The sequence below is a fragment of the Erpetoichthys calabaricus genome, chromosome 8, assembly GCF_900747795.2.
Source record: "Erpetoichthys calabaricus chromosome 8, fErpCal1.3, whole genome shotgun sequence".
NCBI lineage: Eukaryota > Metazoa > Chordata > Cladistia > Polypteriformes > Polypteridae > Erpetoichthys > Erpetoichthys calabaricus.
In genome coordinates, this window is record NC_041401.2 from 61788622 (window position 1) to 61805043 (window position 16422).

At 39.1% G+C, this 16422-nt stretch overlaps 1 protein-coding gene across 1 annotated transcript in view; it reads right to left on the minus strand.

Annotated features, from left to right (window-relative positions):
• Positions 1-242: 242 nt before the first annotated feature.
• The window catches only part of heatr6 (HEAT repeat containing 6), a 73942-nt gene continuing 57762 nt past the window's right edge, over positions 243-16422 (minus strand). Inside the window, exons 12-20 of the mRNA XM_028806607.2 lie at positions 15711-16135; positions 15453-15575; positions 15010-15096; positions 10716-10850; positions 6052-6174; positions 5373-5497; positions 3862-3958; positions 3200-3404; positions 243-1603 (exon numbers count right to left, since the gene is read on the minus strand). Of these exons, the coding sequence (XP_028662440.2) occupies positions 1065-1603; positions 3200-3404; positions 3862-3958; positions 5373-5497; positions 6052-6174; positions 10716-10850; positions 15010-15096; positions 15453-15575; positions 15711-16135 (1859 nt within the window). The 3' untranslated portion in view covers positions 243-1064. The remainder of the gene's footprint in view (positions 1604-3199; positions 3405-3861; positions 3959-5372; positions 5498-6051; positions 6175-10715; positions 10851-15009; positions 15097-15452; positions 15576-15710; positions 16136-16422) is intronic.

The following is a 16422-nucleotide window of genomic DNA, read 5'->3' on the forward strand; positions in this document are numbered from 1 at the left end:
ACCTTTTACATTTCTACAACTTGTATGATTTTTTTTATATGCTTTGATATTTTTTTTTCAACTTCCATTAAAAAAAGAGACATCCATATCTGGTACAGAAGTTCCACTGAGCCAGTTTTACTCATAATCAATAAGGTTTTAGTGTTTTAGGATTGCATTAAAAATATCAAGTTTGACTGGGAATGGTTGATCATGATCTATGCATACCACAGACAGACGGACAGAGAGGCCAGACACAGACATGACACTGGAGATGATCAGATCACGTTCAGGTTACTTAAAACATGTAAATCTTTCAAAGGTGCAAAGTTAACATTTTAGCCCTATGTTTTCTTGTATATTACGTACAAAGAATAATAAATATATGACATGGAAGTGTATTATTTTAATTCATGATAGTCACAATGTGCTAGTTTATTTGCCCTGCACTCTGAACAATACCATCCACAAGTTGTTAATTCCTTTAAAAAGCACTTCTTTAAACTGTTACGCCATTCCTGACTCAAAGTGAAGTGTTACTAAAATGTGCAAACCAACTGCAGGAGAAGTTTTATGTGAGAATAATGAGTGTGAATGATTATTCACTGATTTCAGCTACAAATGGGCAAATTGTGGAGGGAGAATAATTCAGCACCATCTGGGCATCAGAGCACTGGTTAACACCGCCATAGTCCAGGCCTTTGCATAGACATTGCATAGTTTCTATTTCAAGACAGAATACATAAAATATGAAAACAGTGTAATTAAAAAAAATGGGCAAGCCCAGCTATATGAAGGTGGGGTCATGTATGAGTCACTTCTGTGTTTGGTGATACACACATAGGCCTTCTCAGAATAAAGAATAAGCCACCAATTTTTATCAGTTATTCAGTTTCTTAAAGTTTGCCCATTGTAAGCAAACTGAAAAATTTGGCATTCATAATGTACCCAGGTATGCAAGGTTAGTTAAACATCATTTATGAAATCTGTCATCCAAAAAATCCATCAGGACATGATTAAAACAGCAACCACTCATTCGAGCCTTTGTTTCACTACCTCTAGCTTCTAAAATCTGACCGTACAACTCAAGATGTCAGTGCAGAACCAGAACAACTTTGACAAATATTTTCCAGATAAGTAACCACAGCTTTGGGAAATTTTGGGACTTGCTCCATGCTTCTTAGGTGTACAATAATCTTCTCCAGCTCTTGAGCTCTTTCTTGGAGGCCCAAACAAGGTGGTACATCACTGCCTTCAGCTGTAGAGATGTGGTAGTGCAAAAAGTAAGCTCGGAGGGCTTTTCCCTTCTCTGCTAGTGTTTTGGAGATGCAGTCCAAGTCTTTTTCATCTGCTAAGCCAATCAGATGCAGCAAAGCCTGACAAAGTTGTGTGCGTAGACTAGCACAATACTTGTATTCCAGGAAATCTTCTGTGTCTTCGCTCTTCTCGAGGGCTTGTACCAATGCACCCCAAACATCTGCAAACTGCTCTTTGGTACCATAACGCTCTCTGCTGCTTGGAATAGAAAGAGCCATAGCGGACTTGATGCGCACCTTGAAGTTTTTGCAGGATTTTACCACAGAGGTCAGGACACCAAATGCTTCTGAAGTCCAAGATGCTGTACCTGAAGGAAATGGTTAAAAAGAAAACTACTTAATGTTCTGAATTCAAAATATATTTGCTAACATTTCTTGAGAGAAGTTGATGATCTCCAAAACGAACAAAGATGTTTCTGAGAAGTCAAGAAATAGAGAGCCTACAATAATGGTGATCAAGATGTTTTGGCGAACAGTTACATAATTTTCTTTTTTATCTTAAAAAAAGAAAATTGGATACAGAAAGACACTAATATATATTCCTTCAAAAACAATGCAGTACCTTTGACTCAAACAGTAAGTCATTCAGCTAGCAAAATAGCAATAAACAAACAACCATAGAGGACACCTCTGTTATGATCAGAAAAGAGATTCAAATCCTCAAGAAAAGCACAGACCATAACCCACAGTGAACCAGTCACCCACCTTCACTCTGATACCCACGACATTGTTTGAAAGTGACAATGAACATAGTTACAAAACCCATTATAGACACTGAAAATTTTAAATGATTTCTTACTAAATATGCTAAAACTTTCACTTAAATGCTATTGTTTACAAGCTTATTAAAGGCTTGACATGATTTCAACAAAAGCTGTGTTTGGTGTTCTTACAGATGGGCTTAATGTGGAGAAGGACAAACAAATTGTGATTGCCTTCACTACACTATTGGCATGCAGACTTATTTTGCTAAACCGGAAGAATCCTAACTCTCCCCTTTTAAGTCAGCTGTTTTATATTATTTGAAATTGGAAAAAATAAAATATACAGTTAGAGGTTCTGTACAGAACTTTTCCAATACCTGGCAGGATCTAATCAATAATATTTTAGAATAAGCTCTTAAAGCACTGAGGAAGCAGATTCTCTCCCCATTTCTTTTTCTTCTCTATTTATCTTTATCCGCCTGTTAAACCCATCAATTTATTTATACTTTACAAGCTTTAAGTTTTACTCCGTTGGCCATGCTCTCTTTCTCCGGGGTAAGGGTTGATTTGTTTTCAATCCTATTTTTTGTAAAAATTGATCTATTTGTTTGGAATTATTACAATAAAATTAAAAAATAAATAAATTAAAAAAAATGAAGGGGTGTAGACTTCTAACCATGCAGAGCGTTCTCATTTGATATCAGGACATTTGTACGTGGGTCAGTAATGTCTTTTATACTGTAAATATAATACTAAGACAATACTCTCTGTGACGCTTGCTGTAGTGTGGCTGTTGAAGTGATCAGCTTCACTAGCATAAAAGTTTCAATTAACATAAGCCCTGTCCCTTCTACAATCTAGAATATTAAAATATAAAATGATATAGCATCAGGGCTATGATGCACAATGGAGTAACATATTGATGTACTTTAACCCTGAACGCCTGCTACCTATTCTGAAGTGTATTTTGCAAGGACAACATTTCCAAGACTATCTCATGAAATATTTCCTGATGGTTTTCACAATGGAATAACTATTAAGGATAAGCACAAGCAGCACACTTAATCAATCATTATCTAAACTTTTTGCCTTTGTCTACACGATGGTCAAAGTTCCAAAATAATCTTGTACAATATTACAGTATTTCAGCTGGTAGTTCCTGGAATTCAAACTCATACCAGTACAACTGAAGAAGCTTACCAAGAGGCAGTGCAGTGTTTCTGAATGCATTTCCTAGAGCATAACAGGCATTCCAGCGCACCTTCATGGTGGCATCTCCTTGAACAGTCTGGATTAGTACCTGGAATGAGTCTTCCACTACAGTTAAAAAATGTGGCTTGGCAATGTGATGTGGCTGCAGAAAGTGCAGTAGATTGCCTAGAGCTCGCACTGCATTGCTCTTCACCTGCATTAAGTAAAGGAAATCCATTCAAGGAAATTCAGAGCATTGTGGAAAGACATTCACAGAAACATTTAACTTACATGTAAGAACTAACAATTTGTGTTAAGGAATTCTAGATGATTTTAGAAGATTAAGACTTGCTTTAGTAGTTAACAAAACTTATAGTCTGCTGGGGGAAAAAAACACTGTACTGTATGGTAAACCAGTGCCAAGTGAAATCCTCCAGAGAGACCAAGAGCTAAGAGCAAGGGTGGCTGAAGTCCTGTGTTTGGACTAACCACATTTCAGGGTAAGAAAGCAAACTGAGCCACTAGAAGGCAGCCATTTCTATACTAAAATTTAAATGATACACATTAATGTAAGACTTTTCTTGGACTGTCTGCTTAAGCACAGATCCTCACCAGTTGCAAACATACCAAAAAATAAAAATAATTCCAGTATTAATTTGTAAGAAATTTACCCTATCCTTGTCGTTAGAAGCTTGTGTAGCAGATTTGAACATTTTCAAAAGAAGTAAATCTGAGAAGTCCTCCTGAAAACAAGCACCAATGGTCTCCCTGTTTAAAAAAAAAAAAAAAAAGACAGAAACTTTCAGTTTTTCTTCAAGTAGACTTCTCCACACAAAACACCAGATGATACAGGTACTGTAGTAGTTTTACATAAATGGAAAAATCAGAGAAAATATATATTTTTACTCTAGTTACGGATGTTATTGCTAGGGAAATAGTAGATCAGGCCCTAAGGTGCATGCTATTTGTGGATGTCACTGTGCAATGTGGCAACTACTGTAAAAGTATACTGTAGAAAGGGAACTAAAGTAGTGGAAAACAACTAAGGAGAATAGAGACCTTAAGATTAGTAGGAAAAAGACTGAATATCTAAGATTTAAGGGATAAGAACAAGATGAAGAACTTAACCTTCAAGGAGAAAGACTTAAAAGGATGGAAAAGTTCAATTATCTATGTGCAACAAAAGCAGATGATGGAAAGTTAAGTTCAGAAATAAACCACAGAATGCAATTAGTTTGGAAAAACTGGAAAAAGGAATCAGGAGTGTTCTGTGAGCAAAGAATAAGTGCAAGAGTGAAGGGTAAAATGTATAAAAGAGTGATCAGATAAGCATTATTGTAGGAATCAGAATCTTGGGCGGTTAAAAACATGCAAGATAGGAAACAAGATGTTATAGAAATGAGGATGTTGAGATAGATGTGTGGAATAAAAAAGCTTGAAAAAAATCAGGAATAAGGAAATCAGAGGTACAGTTAAAGCTGTGAAAAGCTCTAAGAAAATAAAGGAAAGACGATTAAAGAGGAATAAGCATGTAATGAGATGAGAGGTAAACAATGTGGCAAGAAAACTCATGGATATGAGGTGTCGGGATGGAAGAGAAGAGGACAACCAAACAGAAAGTGGATGGACTGTGTGAAGAGGGATCTAAGAGAGAAAGGAGTAGCAGGTGAGGAACTGTACAACAGACAAGAATGGACGAAGCTGGTCAAATACAGCAACCTCACATGAAAGTGGGAAAAGCTTTAGAGGATGAGAATGAGGAAGAAGGAGGAGGAGGGAACACTGCATGTTCTTGTATTATTACCCCACTCAACTAGAAAATATTTTTGTTACTTCTATTTTGCATTAGTATACAAAGGTGCTAAATATTTGTAGAAGCAACAATAGAAAGAATAATGAACAGAGTCACACCTGGAACTAAGGCATTCAAAATATTACTGTCGACCATTCTGTTAGATCTTTTTATCCCTCCTACTGCATGATTTCATGCCCTGGAGTATCTGAATCCTGAATTTAAGGCCTAGTTTATGGTATCATTCTTTCTAAATGCAAGACTCACCTAAGCTTAGATGACTCAGATGCATATCAAACTACAACTCTAAACCTTAACTTGATCTCATTACACAAGGCACAAAAGAGAAGATACAATTACAGTGCAATTGGTAAAGCCCAAATGTCTCACATATTGAAAATGAGTGTGTCTGTAAGGTTTCCAAGTGACCAGGCAGCTTTTGCTCTGACATTTGGTGATCTGTCTTCCAAAGACATCAGGATGGCATTGGCTGTGTCAGCCACAAACAGTACATCCTAAAGGAAAAACATGTTATTAGTAAATGGTTAAAAAAATAATTAATTAATATGCAATAATTAATCTTGAACAAAAAAAAAACAAAACATAAAAACTGCAATGTGTCATATAGTATATATTTCAAATATAGTCCAGTCCAGAGCATGCTAAGGATTATGAATGTGAATGCAAAAATTACAAAAGAATGTTAAAAATACTCCTAAGTAGTTAGCTATCAACCCAATTTTCATAAGCATTTGTTATAGACGAATACTACTATAATAATTTTAATCCACAGATTGGTGCAAAGCAATTTCTGATCCATCCTATATTATGCCAACACAATTAAAATTCCTTAAGGTGTATTTTTACTATCTTTATTCAGAATTGTAAGAAAGTACAGTATTATTATGGGGTTGTAATTCTAAAGATCAAGAAATCCACTCAAAAATTACTGCAGTCTGCAATAGAATAACCAGTCAAATTTATTCACATCCTTAAAAAAATACTAAATTTGAATTAACCATTCTACTGGAAAATGCAAAAAGTATGTTAACACTGTAGATGAGCTTACCTGTCTGAGGTTAGGAAAAAGAACGTAGACACCAAGAGCACGGACTGAAGCCGCTTTAACAAGAGGGTTGTCACTGTGGTTTAATCCAAGCAGTACTGTAATGCACAAAATCTGCATTTTGTCCTGGAATAAAAAAAAAATACAAATTTTCTTTACTGTACACTTATAATTTGAACCACCAAATCAGAAACAATAAGAAGGTGCCAAATTTTTATTTGCATACAGTTTTGTGAAACTGCCACTAAAATCAGTTTCTCTGACAATTTTGCAATTGCTAAATGTGAAACTCACTAAAAAGTGTTTTTGGGATTTTAAAAGAGTTTTTGGGGTGGCAAATAAGGAATACTGATCCTTAAAGCCTTCTTTACACTTCCGTGTTTGCCTGTATTTTTCTGAAGGTAATCCACAACACACTAGTAAAATAAATTTATTTTTATGGCTCTTGTTCACGTCATTGTGGAGACTTCTGTCAGAAGAATGCAACAGGAGAACCCTTTTCCCCTATTATATGATTAAACTAGTGTACTGTATATTCTGTCATATGTCTGACTAGCTGCATGAGGTCTTCGGAACAAAAACCAACCTGAAGACTCCCTAGCAGTTTTACAATATTCGTAAACTTGGAGAAGCATTCGCTAACTCTTAAGAATTACCCAGTGCAGAGGATGTGGACCCACCTGTGCTTGCTGCCCCACTGGCTTTTGTAAGAAGACACTGGCAATACCATATCTTAGCTGTATCACTGGCATAGGAGTCCTATTAATCTTTATCTCAAGAAAATACCTCCAGATAGACAATGTTTTTAGTGAAAACTTCAAGCCTTGCCCTCCGGTGCAGGTGTTTCACTTGCACATTGTTAAGTCTCAGCGTTTTCTTCCTGTTATGCTGTGTCTCATCATCTGTGTCACTAGCACAGCGGCATTTGCTGCACACAGGTCTTTTGTAGTGAGAAGTGAGGTGCATGCAAGTGCCAGTGCATGCATGCGCCATCTAGTGCCTGGGGTTGAGCATGAGCAGAGCAGACCGCTCCATATACATACACACACGCACACGCCACATGCACGCGTGCACACACACACACACACTTTCATTTATATATGTCTAACAATGGTAGGCATGTTATTAAAAAGTAACTGTTATGACCGCATCCTCCACTTAGGTTTACAACAGTTGGAGCTTACTTAGTGACCACTATGTGTATTGCAGTCAACAAACCTGATTCCACTCTTTCAAGAATGAACCAAGTTATAGCTAAAGAGACAGTAACAGTGCTGTAATGCCTTGGTTACCTGCACCAAGCATACTCCTCTTGAATCTGGTTTATCAATAGTCATAAGCTGAGATGGACTAAGGCAAACAGGACACATCACAACACTGGTTGGTGCAAAACAAATCCTTAGTGCTTTTATTAACAAACAATAAAAGGCAGTGTCCAAAAATTAAATAAAATGTATTGCAAAATCTTCATCAATAAATAATCCAGTGCTTTGTGAGGAAGGTAACATCACCAAATAATTAATAAATATTCTATAAAACCAAGAACAAAATCAAAAATCAGAATCACCTTTTTATTTCTTTATCCAGTGATCTCTCTCACTCCTCCTCAACTCCTGTTCTTGTCACCACCCTTCACAATCCATTGGCTCAATCTTCCCTATCACCTCCATCGGCATTTGCAATATCCCTAAGAGCTCCGATCACTCCTGCTCTCCACAGAGCAGCAGGAGTGATCTGGTCCACCACAAGAGCCTCTAACGCAGCTCCACCACAGGGTTTCCAATGATTGCTTCTCCGCCTTCTCTTCACACCAACCCCAACTGATTCTGTTCTTTTACTCTTTCTTCTCTTTACTTCCTCACTTCTTTTCCCTTTTTCGTTTTCTCGATCCAAACTACTCAGGCTCTTTTTATCCCTGTGGGTGCAAGTGCCTTGATTACAACCCATGGAGTGTAAATGAGGAAACTGGCTGAACTGATTGAATCTGCACACGAATTTCCCCATTAAACTACATAGTGTTAAGTTTGACCCCAGTAAAACAAGTGAATTCTTTTTTTTTTTCTTCCACTAAGAAAAAAATGCTATTACATGTAACAGAAACATGTAAATACAGTGGAACCTCTAGATACGAGTTTAATTCGTTCCAGAACTGAGCTTGTATAGCGAATTTCTCGTATCTAGAACAAACTTCCCCATTGAAAATAATGGAAATCCAGTTAATCCGTTCTGCACCCCAAATATATTAACATAAAAATCAATTTTCCTAACAAATAACACTGATAAATTATATATACTGTAGTCTACCTTTAATAAATAACACTGGTAAATAATATAACTGATTATTAAAAGAATCAAAACAGGTGTCCAAAGTGCAGTAGAGCATTCAATAAATCTTTAAATAAATAATCCTTAAAACAATTGTGAAGTGGAGGTTTAAAATACACAAGAATAACAATCCTTTAACACGAGGTTAAAACGTCAAAAGGATGCCGTCTTTAAAAAACAGATGACAATCGCCGGTGCTTTTTCTCTGTTAGCGTCTCACCTGCGGGGTCTGCAACAGGCGAGACACTCTTAATGCAGCTGACCTTCTCTACACCGTCCTGCTTCAGCTGTTTGGCTCGCCTGTTCAGCTCACTGTTCAGCTACACGCGAGCCTGCACTCGCACGCACGCACGCATGCCTGCCCCCACACTCTCTCTCTTCTGTTTTCTTTTACTTTTTCTCCCCCTTAACCGGCTCGCGCTTCTCTATATATGCGGGGAGGACATGGCAGCTGCAGCCCATCAGCCACAGGAACAATCATGGATGTGGGCAGTTTCCCACCTGTGCACTTAAGTGAGAAACGCAGACACCGCAGATCGCGGCTCGCAACTGCTACCACGCCCCCTTGCTAAGCCGCGAGCTATACCCACAGCCTGGCTCGTGGCTCGTTACGCGAGCCAATGCTCGTATTTAGATCTGAATTTTTCGCTCATACTTTCCTCGTATTTTGAATTTCTCGTATACAGAGGTGATCGTATCTCGAGGTTCCACTGTATCAAAATTTTAACATAAATACAGTATGCACTGATGTACATTTAGTACACATCCCTGGTATGATATGTTTTGAAACAGTCAACAACGCGCAGCCCAACACTGCAAATGGGACAGCAAAAGCATGTTTCTTCACACACCTTTCTTATATCTTTTCTGTTGCTTCCGCGTGAGAAGGTAGAAGGTCTGTCCCTGAACCACACAATCAATGTGTCCATTCTGTTATTGTAGGCTACCAAAATGCAAGGCTTAGTGACTTCCATATTTCATCAACAATTACTGCATTCAGAACAGTTCTTAGGGGGCTAGCATCTTTCTTGTCACTCTACTTGATCACAATCATTTTGCCATTTTGCCACACACCACCGTTTACCCCACTGCAGCTTTACCTGACTAAAGTCACCAGGTATATCATGGCGGATTGGTCATACGGTGCCATATGCATTAGTTTCACTATCCGTGACAATGTCTGATGACCAATTCACATTGTCCTCACTATTGATCGATTCAACTAATGGTTCGGTTTCAGTTTTTTTCTAAAATTGGCTTCCCATTTACACACCATTGTGTTTTGGTTGAAAGCTCCACCTCACTCATGAATACTGATGCCACCTTGGAGAGGCAAAACACAAAGAAACATTAATGTTTTGCAGTGTCATTTTAGTACATCCACTAGATGGCAGAAAATTACTGTCCTGAGAGTTATTCTGACTTAACAGTGTAAAAGCAGCTCATTACCATCATCCAATGTCTGACTCGGGTTTACTCGTAATTACATAATATTCCAAGCCTGAGTCACGCTCTGGGTTATCTCTAAGGAGGGTAAACACACCAAGGACATACAGCATTTCAGCAGAAATATGGCCTCTGAGTCTAAGTGTACCGTTTTTAAACTAACACTCATAACGCCACAGACCCCTAAATGAGCTTTGCCACAGTGCAACCTGAATAAAAAGGTGCTAAAATTTGGTAGTAATTCTTTCTGTACTATTTCTTTACTGTTGCTTATCTTCCATTGCTGAAAGGAGATTTTTCCACCGTAACAGAATAAATGATGACTTGTGACATTAGACACTGGTGAACAGAAAAATAAAGGTTATATCACAGTGTCTCTAGTGATTTGTGTAATGCCCCATGTCAAGGTAATCTAGTATATCTGTACATCTTACTTTTGGCAAAGACTAAATCCTGAGTAAATCCTTTTGTGTCGTACTAAGGCCACTAAGCAGTTGTAGATCTTTTGCTTTACCTGTTGAAATGCAAACAAGCCACCCATTTCCATACTTTCAAGGGATGGCTAAGCTCTGCTTGATAAAGTGTAACTGAAATATGTTTGGTATAGCACAAACTCAATGGCAAACAATTTACAGCTTAACAAGCTAGGGAATTGGTTAACCCTGAATTTGCAACAGCACTAGCAGAGTGTCATTGCCTATGCAGCCATTACAGACATTAGTAGGTGTGTAATGGAGTTTACTGTGAACTGCAGTAACCCTCAAAGTTAAGTCCTTTAGTTTTGAGCCATCAGTACTTGCACATGACCCATGACTAATAATTTAGAAATGTGCACCAGTACTGACAAACAGACAGAAAGACAAACAGAGTACAGCCTTTAAATATTTGATGCATACCGACAGCCTGCTAAAAGCTTCTGGTAGGATTGAAGAGACTGCATCACAAGCAGTTGTCTGTAGCGTGGGATGCTGGCTGTTCTGCAGGGCTGCTACCAGAGGACCACTGAGCACTCTCAACCAAAATGTCAATACCTAGAAATAGATTAAACATTGTGCAAAGAGGACAGACATATTAAAAAAGGAAAAAGCACAGAAAGCATTACAGGTTAAGATGGTTTGTTTGTTTTTAATTCTTTAGATTGGTACATTTAACTTAAACTTAAGATCCTGGTAAGAATTATATTTACAAGATATTGTATTCCTTGCCTTGGTTTAAACTTAACTTGCACATCTCTTAATAAAATATAAACATCTACCAAAAATTCTAATTATACACAACAAAGTAAACATAATAAACATATTTACAAGCTCCACACAATTGTTTTAACCAACTCAGATTGTACCCCACTCCCAAATCATAAGAGATAAAAACATCATCATCCATTTGTGTAATATAGCAATACCTTGCAACTGTGTTGTGAAGTAATTTGTTTTCTCCAGTTTTACTTATATGTTTTTTCACTGCACTTAGTAAAGGGTATTATGCAAAACTAAACCGAATTTAATTGAGCTGAATATTTAGAATATAAACCGAATTTAATTGAGCTGAATATTTAGAATACTAAGTCAAAGAGATAACTATAATGAAATTGTGCAACTAAAACTCATAACACAATGCTGTCCATACAATCAAGTAGAAAGGCTATGTGGCCAATTCACACACAACATTATACAATTCTTTTTTTGCTTGAAGTGTAAATTATAATGGCAAAAAATGAATGACCATGCTCATACAGTCATGTAAAAAATGACATGTCAAGATCTGATCTTCATTTAAAGCAGTACCTTTAGATAAAGGTGATGCAAATGGAAAGAAAAATCAGAATTTGACCCTGCAATAATTTATTCAATGAAAAATTAACAGATATGCCATTTCTGTATTTGAAGGTTTTCCTACTACTCATGTAGAATTCTTTCAGCTGTGCAATGTTTGAGGGGTGTCTTGCATGTACAGCTCATTTCAACATCTCAATAGGATTCAGATAAAGGCTTTAATTTGGCCATTTAAGCCTACTTTTGCAGATTTATTGGTATATTTGGAGCAACTGTCATATCGCAAAGTCCACTTCAATTGAGCTTAAGCCTTCTGGCAGATGATCTTACATTATCCTCAGGCACCCTCTGATACAATGAAGACCTCATAGTGGATTCTCTGATGGTAAGCTGCCCAAATCCTGACGCAGCAAAGTAGCCCCAAATCATAACATTTCTAGCACTACGGTTTACAGCTGGTATCTAGTTTTTTTAGGTCAAGTGCTATCTTTGGTTTTCACCATACATGTCATCTGGTATTGTGGCCAAATCACTAAGTTTGCCATGTGCATTCAGAGCACTTTGTTCCGGAAGTCTTGCTCTTTGGCTACTATAACTGAACAAGAGGAAACATGTACATGAGAGTCTTGCCTTGATGTTCACTTTGAAGAGTAAAGGTTTCCTCCTGGCACATCACCCTTGTAGATATACATTGTACAGTCTCTTTCTAATAGCAGATGCATGTACTATGACATTTACTGTGGCAAGAACAATCTGTATGCCCTGTGATGAATGTCTGGGTCCTTAGAGACTTCTTTCAGTATCTTGCATTCTGTTCTCGGGCTGAACTTGCTGGGGCAGCTGGGCCTGGATAAGTTGGCAGTTGTTTAAAATCTTCTACATTCGTAAATGATCTAGCGTGAAGTGGAATGGTTGATTTTCAATTGTTTGGAGAGCTTCTTAAATTCCTTCCCAGACTTATAGGTATCTATAACACTCTTTCTAAAGGCCTCAGAGAGCTCTTTCAATTTTAGTCATGGCGATAACAACACACTTCAACAAAAGAGAGTAAACAAAACTAAATATCTAAGTTAAAATAAGACAGGGTCACACAATACCCTCTCTAAAGATGTTCTAATCATTTGCACTTGATCTGGGGCAATTTATGCCTATTTAAGTTAAATGTAAATATGGCATGATGTTTGTTATATTATATCAACTATATGTATGTGTATATTATATATATATATATGGTTGAAAATAGTTTTACTGTCAAATAATGCAAAGAGTACACGACACGTGTTTCGTCCTAATTCTGGGCTCATCAAGTGTACACACTCACTGCATCCCCTTTCGGGAATCGAACCTCAAACGTCAGCGCCAGGAGGCGAAGCCCCTAACGTTGCACTATGGCGTGTGGTTCGTTCATTTGACAGCATGTAGATCGGGGTAATTACATTCATGGCATTCGTAGTCTTAATCACAGTCTGATTGTATGGGTGGTTACCTATATATATATATATATACACACACTATTTACATGATTCCATTTGTATCATACTAATCCAAACAGGTGTTTCTTCAAATACTCGACCGACAATAATAACATGGCTAAGAACATTAGCGTGTGGACATTTATGAAAAAACTGCTTCTTGATAGACTGGCTTTCCTCCAAAACGCCAGGTCCAGTTTGCTCTGATATATGCCAGGATAGACTCTTCCTCTTTGTGAACATTCACCAAAGGTAAACAGTTTCAAAAACAGTTGGATTACTGAATGTCTACTTCCATGCTCTGTTTTTCTCTTTCACCCATTGCATCAAAAATTGCACCTCTGCTCAGTCAAAGGTAAATGAGAAATAAGTGCTGCAATTCTCAACTACCTGTTGTGACGGATGGCCAGGGCCCATGCTTGGCCGGGACGCCCCTGCAACATATGTACCAGGGGGACAAGGATGGGAAACCCAGTATCTCCCCCTGGACACTAAATGCAAGCCTCCTTGGGTTGCAGCGGTACCTCAGACTCCCCCATAGCTTCATGGGGGTTGGAGTTCTGTGCAGCCCTGTTGGGTTCCGCAGGCGCCGCCATGGGGTACTGCAACAGGAGCTGCTGGCCCCTTTTGGGCACTGGTTTCGCCACACCAGGAAGTGCAGCCAGATGTTGGCAATCAAGCACCTGGAGCACTTCTGGGTACCCAATAAAAGGAGCCAGCAAACACCACACAGTAGCCAGAGTCGGGTGGAGGAGGACAAGGTTGCCTGGGAGGAGTGGTGGTAGAAGCGAGGACTGTTTTGGTGTTGGAGTTTGTGCTTGGGACTGTGTTGTGGCTGGGGGGATTACGGGGAAGAAATTTTCTTCAGCTGGAGGGCACAAGTTTGTTTTATTATTATACGTGCCCCCCGTGTCCAATTTGTGTCGGGTCAGGCACAATATAGTGCTTTTTTTACACTGGCATAGCCAGCAGGATCCCGGCCCTTCTTTTGGGACAGGGACCTGTACATTTTTTTTTGTGTGGTGACCCAGCACAGCAGCACGAGGCATGCACACTGCGCAGGAGTGGCGCACCCCGAGACAGCGCACTGAAGCGCATACCCGCGGTAGAAAGGCCACAACACTCCTTAAGCTCCATAACCCTGTCAGAGCCGGTATGGGGAGAAAAAAGGCAAGGCGAACTCCAAGGTCGGTGGCCGGCCACCTGCCCGCCGTCAGAGAAGAAGTCGGGGTCGGCGTGCCCAAAGAGAGGCCACCCGGGCGGTAGGTAGTCCGGAGGACGAGATGGGCTACGAGGTAGGTGCCGGGCCCAGGGAGGATCGGCCCTGGGGCTGTTATACGGTGATTCAGCAGGCCTACCTTGTGGGTGCTGAGGGCACGGATCTGTGTCGGTGGCCTTGGGGCAGCGATCCATGGCGTGACAGCAGGGCAAGCTCGAGTACGAGCGAGGTAGGTCTGGCCCCCATTTTTTTCGCAGGACAACCAGATGAACTCCTCGACGCGGCTTTCCCTGGTGAAGAGGGGGCGGTGGAGGAGCGAAGCTGCTTCCTCATGGCAGGTAAAGGATTGGAGGATGTGTGTCGTCTTCCCGCAAGTAAAGGAGTACAAGCAGGAGCAACAAGCTTCCGCCCCAAACTCAATGAAAACCCGAGGGCACCAGAGTCGGGAAGAGGAGAAGGATGAAGCTGCCCTTGGAGGAGTGGAGGAAGAGAAGGGTGTGATTTACTTTTGTGTGTTTTGGGACTGTGTTAGGGCCAGTGGGACACGGGGGAAGACGTGTCCCACGGCTGAAGAAAAAATAAAACTTTTTGTTTACTTTGCCCGTGCCTCTGGTGTCAGTCTGTGTCGGGTCATCGCCTATATAGTGCCTTTATCACACTGTATATTAATAAAGTTAGAGAATACTTTCTAAAAGTAAATCTGTATTCCTTGGATATTTTTGCTTACCTCTTCAACAGAGATAATCTTGCCTTCAGGAATGTTAGAATCAGACTTGTACTGTTGGATAATACCTGAACCAAGTTCCTCAAGCAGCTAGGAAAAAACACAAACACAAATATATTGTACCAGTAAGCTATAAAAATAAATAAAAAGCCAACAAATAACAAATATCACATTTGTTTATGGAAGCATTACACCAATAAGTTTAAGATCACCACTACCACTAGAATTCATTTTATGTTTTAATCGCAAGACAAGGTTAATGACATGTTCAGTCCTTATTTGAAACTTATTTTATCATTATGAAACCAACACATCGCTTTTTATTTTTAGCACTAGCTCTGTACACACCATTTTCTTTCTAAAACATTTTGAGAAAGTGATCACAGTGAAAACACTTTAGATAGATAATATAAAGACTGTCTGAATGAAACAAATGGTATGTTTACCTTGGCTCCATGCAGCTGAATCGAGGCATCTGTTTCCTTCATACATTTAGAAGCCACCTCTCCTAACTCCAACAAATGAGCCTGGATAACCCTAAAATATCCCCTTACAAGGTGAGCCAACACCTACATGAAAAAGAAACAAAAGGGTGTATAGACTCTGACCTTAAAGATGAAGACTTTTTTAGTGAAAAAAAGAATGACTTAACAAAAAAAAAAAAAAAAAATGTCACAACCATCATTTCACAATATGATGCTAACCTGAAGAGCTTCCAGTCGGACAGGCGAGGGCTCATATGTACTTGATCCACCTCCTGCACTATTTGTGTCACTATCAGAATAGATTTCTTCTCGTGGAAGCATTACAAGAGAGATACAGAAACGAAGCAGCCAGCTGGAGTCTTGAGAAACATTTTCTCCCAAGGACTCTCCAGTATCATGCGGAGACTCATAAGTGGCATTAGGTTTTCTCCAAGTCTCTGCAGTCTGAAGGTCAGTGGAATGATTTACAGGATGTTTTCTGTAACCTTCAAGAGTATTGCGAGCTTCCTGTGGTGTAGCAATCCCACTGTTGTTCATACCTGCTGTACAAGGCTGGCGCAGGAGAATCTCAATTTCTGATAGAGGGGCATGAGTTGAAACCAATGCGCCTAGAAGAGTTAGGCTGGAAACACGCACATTCACATCTGAAGAAAAGGCAACAAAACAGACCTGTTAAAGACATTCGTCTTACTCAGAAAGTGCCTCTGCCTCCACAGAATCACTGCATAATTTAACAGTAATGCACTGTAAAAACAAATATTTAAATGATTTAGTGATTTTGATCTTGGTCTTTATGAAATTTGCATTGTGAGATATAGGATTAGTTTACTTGGGAGTCTATTCACACAGAAATGGAGAGATCAAACAGTTTGTGTGTGTGTGTGTGTATGTGATAATTTGCAAGTTTTAATTGGCACGGTATGAGTGTGGG